This window comes from Salmo salar, chromosome ssa02 (assembly GCF_905237065.1).
Source record: "Salmo salar chromosome ssa02, Ssal_v3.1, whole genome shotgun sequence".
Taxonomy (NCBI): domain Eukaryota; kingdom Metazoa; phylum Chordata; class Actinopteri; order Salmoniformes; family Salmonidae; genus Salmo; species Salmo salar.
Window position 1 is genome coordinate 52,398,065 of NC_059443.1, and position 13,503 is coordinate 52,411,567.

General features: G+C 41.5%; 2 protein-coding genes across 11 annotated transcripts in view; one reads left to right on the forward strand and one right to left on the reverse strand.

The window, feature by feature from the left end:
• Window positions 1-5,320, reverse strand: part of kif16ba (kinesin family member 16Ba) — a 28,724-nt gene extending 23,404 nt beyond the window's left edge. For all 10 annotated transcript variants that reach the window (XM_045705788.1, XM_045705781.1, XM_045705780.1 and 7 more), the window contains exons 1-4: window positions 4,950-5,320; window positions 3,414-3,483; window positions 2,796-2,909; window positions 1,337-1,453 (exon numbers count right to left, since the gene is read on the reverse strand). In XM_045705788.1, coding sequence (XP_045561744.1) covers window positions 1,337-1,453; window positions 2,796-2,909; window positions 3,414-3,483; window positions 4,950-4,996 — 348 coding nt within the window. In that variant the 5' untranslated portion in view covers window positions 4,997-5,320. The remainder of the gene's footprint in view (window positions 1-1,336; window positions 1,454-2,795; window positions 2,910-3,413; window positions 3,484-4,949) is intronic.
• On the forward strand, window positions 5,293-12,958 carry LOC106586069 (U2 small nuclear ribonucleoprotein B''). Its single transcript, XM_014172937.2, has 7 exons — window positions 5,293-5,487; window positions 5,836-5,930; window positions 6,110-6,282; window positions 6,525-6,659; window positions 10,978-11,016; window positions 11,895-11,983; window positions 12,560-12,958. The coding sequence occupies exons 2-7, from the start codon at window positions 5,867-5,869 to the stop codon at window positions 12,717-12,719; spliced, it is 660 nt and encodes a 219-aa protein (XP_014028412.1). The 5' UTR covers window positions 5,293-5,487; window positions 5,836-5,866; the 3' UTR covers window positions 12,720-12,958.
• Window positions 12,959-13,503: the final 545 nt, after the last annotated feature.

The following is a 13,503-nucleotide window of genomic DNA, read 5'->3' on the forward strand; positions in this document are numbered from 1 at the left end:
TCCATCTTGGTCAAATAGCCCTTACACAGCCTGGAGGTGTGTTTTGGGTCATTGTCCTGTTGAAAAACAAATGATAGTGGGACTAAGTCCAAACCAGATGGGATGGCGTATCGCTGCAGAATGCGGTGTTAGCCATGCTGGTTAAGTGTGTCTTGAATTGTAAATAAATCACCAACAGTGTCACCAGCAAAGCACACCCACATCTCCTCCATGCTTCACGGTGGGAACCACACATGCTGAGATCATCAATTCACCTACTCTGTGTCTCACAAAGACATGGCAGTTGGAACTAAAAATGTCAAATTTGGACTCATCAGACCAAAGGACAGATTTCCACCGATCTAAATGTCTATTGCTGGTGTTTCTTGGCCCAAGCAAGTCTCTTCTTATTATTGGTGTGCTTTTAGTAGTGATTTCTTTGCAATTTGAACATGAAGGCCTGATTCACACAGTCTCCGCTGAACAGTTGATGTCGAGATGTCTGTTACCTGAACTCTGAAGCATTTATTTGGGCTGCAACCTGAGGTGCGGTTAACTCTAATGAACTTATCCTCTGCAGCAGATGTAACAGAGAATTATTTTCCTGTGGCGGTCCACATGAGAGCCAGTTTCATCATAGCGCTTGATGGTTTTTGTGACTGCACTTGAAGAAACTTTCAAAGTTCTTGAAATTGTCCAGATTGACTGACCTTCATGTCTTAAAGTAATGATAGACTGTCATTTCTCTTTGCTTATTTGAGCTGTTCTTGTCATAAGATGGACTTCGTCATTTACCAAATAGGGCTATTTTCTGTATACCCCCCCACTACCTTGCCACAACACAACTGATTGGCTCAAACGCATTAAGGAAAGAAATTTCACAAATTAAGTTTTAACAAGGCACACCTATTCATTGAAATGCATTCCAGGTAACTAAGTCATGAAGCTGGTTGAGAGAATGCCAAAAGTGTCTACTTTAAACGATCTCAAATATAAAATACATTTGGACTTTTGAACACTTTTTGGTTACTACATGATTCCATATGTGTCATTTCATTGTTGTAATGTCTTCACTATTATTCTACAACGTAGAAAATAGTAAAAAAATTAAGAAAAACCCTGGAACGAGTAGGTGTGTCCAAACTTTTGACTGGTACTGTATATTTCATCATTCCACAACGTTGTGCCCTGCTGAACACAGCCCAGTCTTTGATGTGGGCCTGTATTCATAACGCGTCTCAGAGTAGGATAATTATGAAAAAGATTATATAGACAATGGAGACCTGATCCTAGATCAGCACTCGTACTCCGATATGTTTTAAGACCACAGGCCAAGAAAAGGGAATGTTTGTCTCACTGGATTTCCCATCATGGTGTAGGACTTCCCAGAGCCGGTCTGGCCATAGGCAAAGATGCAGGCGTTGTAGCCTTGGAACGCAGCCTTGAGGACATCCGAGCCCAAGTCTTTGAACACCTACAAAGGAAGAGGGCAAACATGGGCTTGTTCAATAAGGTGAAATGTTCAAAGCTTCTACAAATTGGAATGTAGCTGATATGATTCACAATGACAGGGACTCATTTGTTCCAAACAGTACATTTAGATCTGAATGTTCTGTAAAGTTGCGACCTCCTGAACAGGCCCCAGATCTAACTACCTCAAACAGATCTCACTGTAAGCAGTCAGTGAAAGAAAGAATTTAGCCAATACAGTACAAAGTCAAAAATATGGAATTTATGCATGCATAGTTTTAAAACACATTTATAACAGTTAGCTCATGGGCTGTGTTACTATTGATACTGCACTGACATGATGCCAGGGGTGAAAGTAAGCCGGTACGGTCCAGGACAGAGAACCGTCAAAATAAATAGTGTGGGTACACTGTACCGGTTGAACATATCACAATAATTCAAACAAAGATTCCAAGAAAACTGTAGGCCACTACAATATTATTTATCATTACCGCATGTCACCCACATGAAAAGTTGGCAAATGTGTGGAATACGCTTCACAATGCGATGTGGTTTGGCGATAACACATTTTGCAAAGGCAGCGATGTGTGGCTGTGACCAAGACGCACTTGGACAGTGGACGCATCAATTCAGGTTACAAGTGTAAGCCTAATCAAAAAGAAATCACTGAATGTCATTCATTACACCTCTTGGTGTTTTGTTACTGATGCCTCTTTCCATTCATCAAATGGCGGGTGGACAGCACAATGTATGCATTCAGGAATTAGTTTATAATGGAGGAACGTGCACAGGTAGCCAGGCTTACAGGAGCGTTTTCATCGAATTGTTTGATAATCAGATGAAAACGTCATGACTGTTTATGTTAATGCCACATTAAAAAGGCAATACAATCAAATGAAACAACAAATCTTTACTTTTAGGCCCACAGAGATCTTAACAGGGATTCTATAAGTAATTCTGTTTCAGCCTCCCACAAAATGTGTACATGTGATAAGGTACTGTACCAGTAAGAAATGAAATCTACTTTGACCCCTGTATGATGCAATATTATGATTTTTAAAAAAGGTTGCACAACAGTAAGTCATATCTTATGTCAGAAGCTTGGGAGTCAACATGTGGACTAGACTAACAGAACATTAGCCAACTGTTTTGACTCAAATAACCTCCATCCATAACAAAATGTCCTACAAGTAAAAAAAAAAAATGTAAATGACCGCTGAACAGAGGCAAATGTAAGCTGCTTTGACTATAATCTGATTTGGACAACAACAACAAAAAAATTGAGAAATTAAAAAAACAACAGAAAGTTGTTAGATGACGTTTTCCGACTGAAATATGACATTTACCTTTTCCTGAGAGATAAAGGTGTTGCTTTTACTGTCGGCGGAGTCATAGGAGAAGTCATAGGTGAAGGTCTTTTTACTCTCCCTTGTCGAATCCCCGGTAATGCCATCTGGTATCTAATTAAACACAACAAAATCGGATGAAATATACTGTAAAGACAAAGTGGAGTGAAATTGTATTTAACTAGGCAAGTCAGTTAAGAACAAATTCTTATTTACAATGACAACCCCGGCCTACCCCGGCCAAACCCTCACCCGGACAACGCTGGGCCAATTGTGCCGTGCCCTATGGGACTCCCAATCACGGACAGTTGTGATACAGCCTGGAATCGAACCAGGGTCTGTAGAAACACCTCTAGCACTGAGATGCAGTGCCTTAGACCGCTGCTCCACTCGGGAACCCCGAACATGAGGCATGTTCACAGATCATATGTTATGTCCAAATAAATGAATTATGTATTCAATTAATCTTCAAGAATTGATGAAATAGAACTAGTATTAAAAAGTAATATTCAATAACACTTTATGCTAAACATCTGCCAAGTTGAAACAAATACAGGCCTAGCTATGGGTAAATACATTTCTATTGCAATAATAAGGCTGTTTAAAACTTAAAATGACCTTCAAGTTTGTAATGGTGGTCTTGTCGCCTTTTATTTCAATTATGTTTTTGGCAGTCAAGTCCTTCTCCCTGTAAAAATCAAAACATAAAACAGGTTAATACTTCCAAATAATTAAGCTTTCCCTTTCTTTGAGCCAAACCAGGTGCAACAGAGACAGTGAACCAATGAAGGAGCATCAGATAAAAAAAAATATTACCAAATTGTAGTACTTTGTGATTCATAAATTTGGACCAACAAGAAAGGTACCCGTTACATTAGCAACAAAAGACAACATAGTAAACATACATTTACTGCGGTTTAATTAATCAGAAGTCTACATTCTCTCTAAGATAGGGCTAGTGTATGCCGTCTGGGGTCGGGAAGAATGCCAACTGAATCCTCTTAGTTCTTATTTGGTTAATTGATCAATAAAAGTCTGGAGGAAATGTCTCTTGGTATGACTATTCCTATGTCTCTCTGTGGAAGTATTCAGTTCAAGCTTGTATTATTAGTGGCCTTTCCAGTTTGACATACTGTAATAAAACCGTACTTTCTGGTGCCTAACAGATTACCATTAACACAATGCCAACTGGATCAGGTTAGACTCTGGGCCAATTGGTATAAAAATGTGTCAAAGGTTACTTCCTTCAGAATCCTTCCTTGTTTTTCCTACAGGTGCATAGTGGAAATGATTTGGAATCTGTACATAATATTTCACACACCCACATTTAACATTTTTATTTTATTTAACTAGGCAAGAACAAATTCCTATTTACAATGACGGCTTAGGAACAGTGGGTTAACTGCCTTGTTCAGGGGCAGAACGACAGATTTTTCATTATCAGCACGGGGATTCGATCTAGCAACCTTTAGGTTACTGGCCCAAAACTCTAACCACTAGGCTACCCGCCGCCCCAGCATAGATGTGTAGAGTAAGTGGCAGGGTGGTTGTCTTCTGTCATGCAGCTATGTACGTATCCTATTTACTGTAGGAATAAGTTTGTGATAAAAAAATTAAATGCCATGCAATTCTTGATAGAGGTTAGAAAATTATTAAGGTATCCCATAATCCCTGGGTGGCTGCCAATACTAACTCCCAATACCAGACACAGCACAGCCATGGTAGCTCTAGTTACTTTTCTTCATGTTTGTTTTGTTGGTTAACCTGTTCACCAGTCACCTTGCCAGCTGTCTGCTACCTAAAATAATGTGTGTGTGCCAACCTCCAGGCGTTCTTATTTGTAGATTAGTAACGGGGTGTGTGGTGGACTCGTGCTCCATTGAGTGGGGTTGGCATTTAAATCCCAAATTTTGTCTCCCTCTAAATTTTGGAAGAGACACTTGTTATGACAAAATCTATTAAGCAGTGTTACTGCAACATGGCCATTCACATTAGAGTGTATTAATTAAACTGTTAGATGTTGGAAATGGTTACAATGTATCACAGTGAGCTAGTGTCCAGCCGGGCGCCTCTCTTCAAAGGAAACAATATGACCATTAACAACAATAGCATAATTTGTCCGTTTTGTTTAGCATGTTTTTTTTCTTTACTTACCGTCTGTTCATAGGCCTGAGCCGGACAGCCACCCGCACCGATGCCATTGCACATCCCTGTTGTGTCGGCGTCACCTGCTACTAGATCCAGGTATCCTTGAAAGGAACAACCCAATCGTGTGAAGTACAAATAAAATGTGGCTAGCACCCAAAACCAGCGGGCTAAGCGCGTTTCGGTATCTTGAGTCTGTTTCCAATTTCCTCTGTACCACCCGACCGGTTACACACAGAGCCAAGTTTACTTTCAAAAGAAGAGGGCTAGCTACTTTATGCGCCCCCCCCCGAGACTTGAGCGCGCACTTTATATTAGCCTGCTAACATTACCGTCACAGAAAAAATTATCAAACACACAGTGTCATACGATAGTAAATCACAAAGCTGATACGGGTACTCGGAGAGGACACATTACATTCGTGGGGAAAATAGTTACACTCCCGTACAGACGGTGGCGGTGAGAACTGTTGATTAACCGAAGAAGAACCATGAACCAGTGCGCACACATTTACCTCCTGTGTTTCCTTGAAAGTGTGTAGAGAGAGGTGAGTGTTTTCACAGTTTCAAGTCAGTTTATCTGCAATCAGGGCTCAGGAAATGTTCTGTTTGCACACATATACATATTGATCTGTTTAATCTGTACCTGTGTCTGGTCAGCGGCACCAGCTATCAGTTCGTGGTGATGAAGCTTACTAGAAATGTTAACTAGCTAGCTAATGCTAGTTAGCGTGCTTCATCGCTTCATTAATTTGTACTAGTTAGCCAGAAGTAGCTAAAGCTAGCTAGCAGGCTAAAGTACCCAGCTTTTTAAAATGTATTTCTTTATTTGTTAATTTTGTAAAAACATTTTTAGTACCCAGCAATGTGGCTATGTTTTTGTTTTGTTGTTCCAGGTGAAAGAGCGTCAGGGGAAAGTTGTTAATCATGGATATTCGACCAAACCACACCATTTACATCAATAATGTAAATGATAAGATCAAGAAGGATGGTAAGAATCACAGTGCAACTTTGTTCCAAGATCATGTATCTAGCTACAGCGTTCCTTCAGAGCTAGATAGCTATTTATTCTCTTGTACTAGAGCTGTAGTAAGTTTACATACATTTCTTTGTCTGTGTCAATGGTCTATAAGTAACAACACTTAAGTAACATTTGTTGTTGTCTTCTAGAACTGAAGCGGTCACTCTATGCCCTGTTCTCTCAGTTTGGGCAAGTCATGGACATTGTTGCCATGAAAACCATGAAGATGAGAGGGCAGGCGTTTGTGGTGTTCAAAGAGCTCGCCTCATCTACGAACGCACTGCGTCAACTTCAAGGTTTTCCTTTCTACAATAAGCCCATGGTAAGTTACTACTTAGTTTCACAAATGGGAGAAGTACAGGATGGTATTCATTACCATATACGAGCAAAATGTTTTGCACCGTAGCAGCAAAACGTTTTGCAATGGAAACGGGGGGTTTCTTAGTGGACAAGTTCAGGCAGTGCCTCAGCTTTTCGGTCTGTTTTCTACCATTTGGTTTCTAGTGAATACGACCCAGGTCTGTGCTAAGCAAAAATCTTATTGTACTTGTCTCTTATTTTCAGCGCATTCAGTATGCTAAGACAGACTCTGAGGTGATCTCCAAAATCAGAGGCACATTTGGGGACAAGGACAAGAAGAAGGACAGGAAGAAGAAGGCTCAAGATCAAGTGGCCAACGTGGCCAAGAAACCAGCACTGGTGAGACTAGTATAGTATATTAAAATAACATTTTCAAATGTTATTTGTCACATGCGCCGAATACAATAGGTGTAGACCTTACAGTGAAATGCTTACTTTCAAGCCCTTAACCAACAATGCAGTTTTAAGAAAAATAAATGTAAAGTAAAAAATAGATAAGTGAAAAATAAAAGTAACAAATAATTAAAGAGCAGTGGTAAAATAACAGTAGCGAGGCTATGTACAGGGTAATGTGTGAGGGCACCGGTTAGTCGAGGTAATTGAGGTAATATGTAGGTAGAGTTTTTAAAGTGACTATGCATAGATAATGAACAGAGTAACAGCAGCATAAAAGAGGGGGGCAATGCAAATAGTCTGTGTAACAATTTGATTAACTGCTCAGGAGTCTTATGGCTTGGGGGTAGAAGCTGTTAAGAAGCCTTTTGGACCTAGACTTGGCGCTCCGGTACAGCTTGCCGTGCTGTAGCAGAGAGAACAGTCTATGACTAGGGTGGCTGGAGTCTTAGACAGTTTTTAAGGCCTTCTTCTGACACCACCTGGTACATAGGTCCTGGATGGCAGAAAGCTTGGCCCCAGTGATGTACTGGACTGTACGCACTACCCTCTGTAGTGCTTTGCGGCCGGAGGCCGAGCACTTGCCATACCAGGCAGTGATGCAACCAGTCAGGATGCTCTCGATGGTGCAGCTGTAGAACCTTTTTGAGGATCTGAGGACCCATGCCAAATCTTTTCAGTCTCCTGAGGGGGAATAGGTTTTGTCGTGCCCTCTTCACGACTGTCTTGGTGTGTTTGGACCATGATAGTTTGTTGGTGATGTGGACACCAAGGATCTTGAAGCTCGCAACCTGCTCCACCACAGCCCTGTCGTTGAGAATGGGGGCGTGCTCGGTCCTCCTTTTCCCGTAGTCCAAAATCATCTCCTTTGTCTTGATCACATTGAGGGAAAGATTGTTGTCCTTGCACCACACAGCCAGGTCTCTGACCTCTTCCCTATAGGCTGTCTCGTTGTCGGTGATCAGGCCTACCACTGTTGTGTTACCATTGGAGTCGTGCTTGGCCATGCACACATGAGTGAACCTGGGGTACAGGAGGGGACTGAGCACGCACCCTTGGTGGGCCCCCATGTTGAGGATCAGCGTGGCAGATGTTTTGTTACCTACCCTTACCAGCTGGGGGCGGCCTGTCAGGATGTTCAGGATCCAGTTGCAGAGGGCGGTGTTTAGTCCCAGGTTTCTTAGCTTTGTGATGAGCTTTGAGGGCACTATGGTGTTGAACGCTGAGCTGTAGTCAATGAATAGCATTCTCACATAGATGTTCCGTGTAGGGTTTTAGGGATAATGGTGTTGATGTGAGCCATGACCAGCCTTTCAAAGCACTTCATGGCTACAGACGTGATTGCTACGGGACTGTAGTCATTTAGGCAGGTTACCTTAGTGTTCTTGGGCACGGTGTAGTATGATTCATTCTTAGTCCTGTATTGACGCTTTGTCTGTTTGATGGTTTGTCGGAGGGCATAGCGGGATTACTTATAAACTACCGGGTTAGAGACCTGCTCCTTGAAAGCGTCAGCTCTACTCTTTAGCTCAGTGCGGATGTTGCCTGTAATCCATGGCTTCTGGTTGGGTTATGTATGCTACAGTCACTGTGGGGATGACGTCGTCGATGCACTTATTGATGAAGCCAGTGACTGATGTGGTGTACTCCTCAATGCCATCGGAAGAATCCCGGAACATATTCCAATCTGTGCTAGCAAAACAGTCCTGTAGTTTAGCATCTGCTTCATCTGACCACATTTTTATTGACCGAGTCACTGGTGCTTCATGGTTTAGTTTTTGCTTGTAAGCAGGAATCAGGAGGATAGAATTATGGTCAGATTTGCCAAATGGAGGGCAGGGGAGAGCTTTGTATGCATCTCTGTGTGTGGAGTAAAGCTGGTCTCGAGTTTATTTTTTAAAAATTCCGGGTTTTTTTCTTCTTCTGATTGCCCATTTAACATGCTGGTAGAAATGAGGTAAAACGGATTTAAGTTTCCCTGCATTAAAGTCCCCGACCACTAGGAGCGCTGCCTCTGGATGAGCGTTTTCCTGTTTGCTTATGGCCGTATACAGCTCATTGAGCGCTGTCTTAGTGCCAGCATCGGCACATAGGCTATATGACTGCGTCCCAAATGGCATCCTATTCCCTATACCATATATTATAGTGAATCATTTTGACCAGAGCCTATAGGGCACGGGTTGGCAAAAGAAATTAGCCAAAAAATTGTAGACCTCCACAAGTCTGGTTCATCCTTAGGGAGCAATTTCCAAATGCCTGAAGGTACCACGTTCATCTGGAGAAACAATAGTACGCAAGTACTAACATCATGGGACCACGCAGCCGTCATTTCGCTCAGGAAGGAGACGTGTTCTGTCTCCTAGAGATGAATGTGCTTTGGTGCAAAAAGTGCAAATCAATCCCATAACAACAGCAAAGGACCTTGTGAAGATGCTGGAGGAAACAGGTACAAAGTATCTATATCCACAGTAAAACGAGTCCTGTATCTACATAACCTGAAAGGCCGCTCGGCAAGGAAGAAGCCACTGCTCCAAAACTGGCATAAAAAAAAGCCAGACTACGGTTTGCAACTGCACATGGGGACAAAGATTGTACTTTTTGGAGAAATGTCCTCTGGTCTGATGGAACAAAAATAGAACTGTTTGGCCATAATGACCATTGTTATGTTTGGAGGAAAAAGGGGGAGGCTTGCAAGCCGAAGAACACCATCCCAACCATGAATCACGGGGGTGGCAGCAGCATGTTGTGGGGGTGCTTTGCTGCAGGAGGGACTGCTGCACTTCACAAGATATATGGCATCATGAGGAGGAAAAATATGTGGATATATTGAAGCAACATCTGAAGACATCAGTCAGGAAGTTAAAGCTTGGTCACAAATGGGTCTTCCAAATGGACAATGACCACAAGCATACTTCCAAAGTTGTGGCAAAATGGCTTAAGGACAACAAAGTCACGGTATTGGAGTGGCCACCACAAAGCCCTGACCTCAATCCTATAGAAAAATTGTGGGCAGAACTGAAAAAGCGTGTGCGAGCAAGGAGGCCTACAAACCTGACTCAGTTACACCAGCTCTGTCAGGAGGAATGGACCAAAATTCATCCAACTTATTGTGGGAAGCTTGTGGACGGCTACCCAACACGTTTGACCCAAGTTAAACCATTTAAAGGCAATGCTACCAAATACTAATTGAGTGTATGTAAACTTTTGACCCACTTGGAATGTGATGAAAGAAATAAAAGCTGCAAAAAGTCATTCTCTCTACTATTATTCTGACATTTCACATTCTTAAAATAAAGTGGTGATCCTAACTGACCTAAGACAGGGAATTTTTACTAGGATTAAATGTCAGGAATTGTGTAACTGAGTTTAAATGTATTTGGCTAAGGTTTATGTAAACTTCCGACTTCAACTGTATGTGATCGTGTCTCAATGTATTACATTTTTCAAGTTTTAATGTCACGTGCACAAGTATAGTGAAATGCCTTTCTTGCAAGCTCTAAACCCAACAATGCAGTAATCAATATCAATGTAATACTAAAAATAACATACGGTAGAACAAAAGCAGAAATAAGAATAACACAAGAAAGTAAGTAAGCTATTTACAGGGTCAGTTCCAATACCATATTTACAATGTGCAGGGATACTGGAGCGATAGGTAGTAGATGTGTTTAGGGGTAAGGTGACTAGGCATCAGGATATATGATAAATAAAGTAGCAGCAGCGTATATGATTATGCCAGTACGTGTGTCAGTATAGATGTATGTACATGTTATGTGTGTGAGCAAATTAAGTCTGTGTGTTGGAGTGTCATGGTGCATGAGTGGCGGCAGGTAGCCTAGTGGTTAGAGCGTTGGGCCAGTAACCGAAAGGTTGCTAGATCGAATCCCCGAGCTGGCAAGGTAAAAATCTGTCATTCTGCCCCTGTTCCTAGGCCTTCATTGTAAATAAGAGTTTGTTCTTAACTGACTTGCCTAGTTAAAAAAAGGTTAAAATAAAAATGAGTGTGTAGAGTCCTGTGAGTGTGCATAGAGACGGTGCAAAATAAAATAGAAGGCACAACTTAGATTATTATAATTATGCTCTGGCCCGCGACCATCCGCTCTGACAACATTTGTCCCGAGGCTGAATCTAGTTGCCTACCCCTGCTATAGGGCATGAGTATTTGTCAACATATTGCACATAGCCATCCTGTACACTTTTGAATGTAGTCAGTAATTGTACTCCAACGCTATTTTTATAACTTGTTTATCTTTTCTATTAACAGGGATCAGCCAACACAAACAATGCTCCAACAACCATGCAGGTAAGCCTTTCTAGCCCTATCAAGAATTATAACCTAGAATGTTAAGTGAACTTGTTAATTTTCCTTTTGCTGAGTAAACTGTTTGTCCTGCGTAACTGTGTTATTTTCTTTGGTTGCTGCCATCTGTAGTGTTTGATAAAAGATCTAATTTTATGTGACGTCTGTCAAATTGCTCTGTGTAATCCACTGTTCTCCAATAGAATATGAAGTTAGTGACTTCGAACATGCGCTACCATGGGATACTTCTATAAAGGATTTAATGCTAACTGTGCTTGTCCTGATTGTTATAGAGTTAGAATCCATAGTTTTTGATAAGAAATCGCATTCTATGCATCCCCTGCCTCCAAAAAAGAATCTGCCGTGCAGTGACGTGGCTTCTCGTTCTCCGTTAACAAACAACGGCTCCCTGGGCGGAGGTCGTGTAAAATTCTGTTTAAAAAAAATACGGTTTGCACCACCCCAAAAAAATAATGTAGTTACGCAGGAGAAACATAGGTACAAGTTACACAGTAAAGAATGCCTTTTTTTTTTTTTTCAAGTATTGACTGATACTGACTGTAATATGGGGTACACTCCGCCGACACTCATCGCAACTCAACTCCATTGAGTTGTGTTTACTCACAAATGTACCAAATGACTGACTAAGTCACTAGTGATGATGGACTCTCTTAATAAGCGCAATATTGCAATGCCTTGTATTCTTGCAAAAATCTCTGCTCTCTCTGCTTAAGGAGCCTTTTACTGTTTTGATACGCCCTATTTGGATTAACTGTTGGAGTGTTACAGATAGTCTGGTCTGCTTATTGACTAAGCTGCAAAAATGTTCCATGGGAGAGTTTTTTTGTGACAATTACAGACTGATTTCTTTGTCTTTTTAGGTTCCAGACAATCCACCCAACTACATTTTATTCCTTAATAACCTGCCAGAGGAAACGAATGAAATGATGCTCTCCATGCTGTTCAATCAGTGAGTATTGAAATCTTGTTGTCAAATGAGTAAACTCGCTTAGATGCCTGATTGCATTCATTCTTCGGCAGCAGTTGTTATTGAGTCTGGCTCATGAACTTGTGAAATATACAGTAGTAGTTTTATATCAGGGTTTCTTAAAATCTGGGTAGGAGCCCTGGGCATGTGAGAGAGGTGGGTTGTGAGTTATGAGAATACATGTATAATCACACACACACTTTCTTCTTCATTTGGGTCGTTGGAGGACCAATTTGGGTCACAGGAGGACTGTCAATTTCTCATTTGGGTCTCGGAGCTGAAAAAGTTTAAGAACCTCTGCTTTATATCATTCACATTTCAGACTTCACCATTGCCAGGTGGTGAAGTCTTTGATATGATATTTTGCAGAATGGCAACTGGGGCTCTGTTCAAGAGGGTGCAAAACTACAGAACGTTCAGATAGAAATGCATTGTGCAGAACAAACCTGTTTATCTACCATGTAGAAAAGGGAGATCATGTCAGCTCTATTCATTACATTTCTGATTTCTGAACATTTCACCTCTCAGTACACCCATGATTTCTCTTTTTCCTAATAGATTCCCTGGTTTCAAAGAGGTGCGACTCGTCCCTGGCAAACACGACATCTCCTTTGTAGAGTTTGAGAGCGAAGGCCAGGCGGGAGTGGCCAAAGACGCACTGCAGGGCTTCCGGATTACAGCCCAATGCGCCATGAAGATCACTTATGCCAAGAAGTAGTTCCCACGATGACGTCACTGGACAGGGACCACACATTGGACTCGGTTAGAGATGGGTTGGACCCCCTGATTTTTACTGGGTTTTTTTTGTTGTATCGGCTGTGGAATCTCCCAGGAGTTTTCGTTGTTGTTTTTTTTGACTGATTTCTGTGCAGTCGCTGTGAGGTGGAATGTGAAGAGAATCCTCTAAACATCGTCTCTCTATTTTGTATGGCGCAGTAATAAATAACTCTTGTGTAACTGTGGTGCCTAAGATGCTTCCTCTGACATGTTCCAAGTTTCTATCCCTGGTCCTGAAGGCGATTGTAGATTCAAGCCCAATAACGTGTAAAAATGTGGTGTCATGACATCCTTACTCTCTGAAAACATATAAACGTGAAATAGTTTTCTTTTGCAAATTCACCATAATTGGGGATACTAATCATTAGTCCAGTGATCAAGTGGGTAAATTGTCATAGTTTGCATCTCAGTCATGTTAACAGCCTGAATACAGTTACTACAGCTCAGTTGAAACTTCAGAAACCCCTCTAGCCAGTTCTGTTGTTGGGTGAAACATCTGGGCTCTTCTGCACTCATTAGCCCAAAACAATACTTAAAAGTGGCTGAATTGACTTCCTAAATTTGAATTGGCGGTTAATAGAAAGCTCTTAAATCAGCATTCCCAACAATTCACCACCATTCATTCAGACTATTCGGATCTAGCACTGTCCGCGTGCCTTCGTAACACTTCAGCGTCTCAACAGACAGGCACATCAATAATGTTGTCTTCGAATATATAGTCAGAA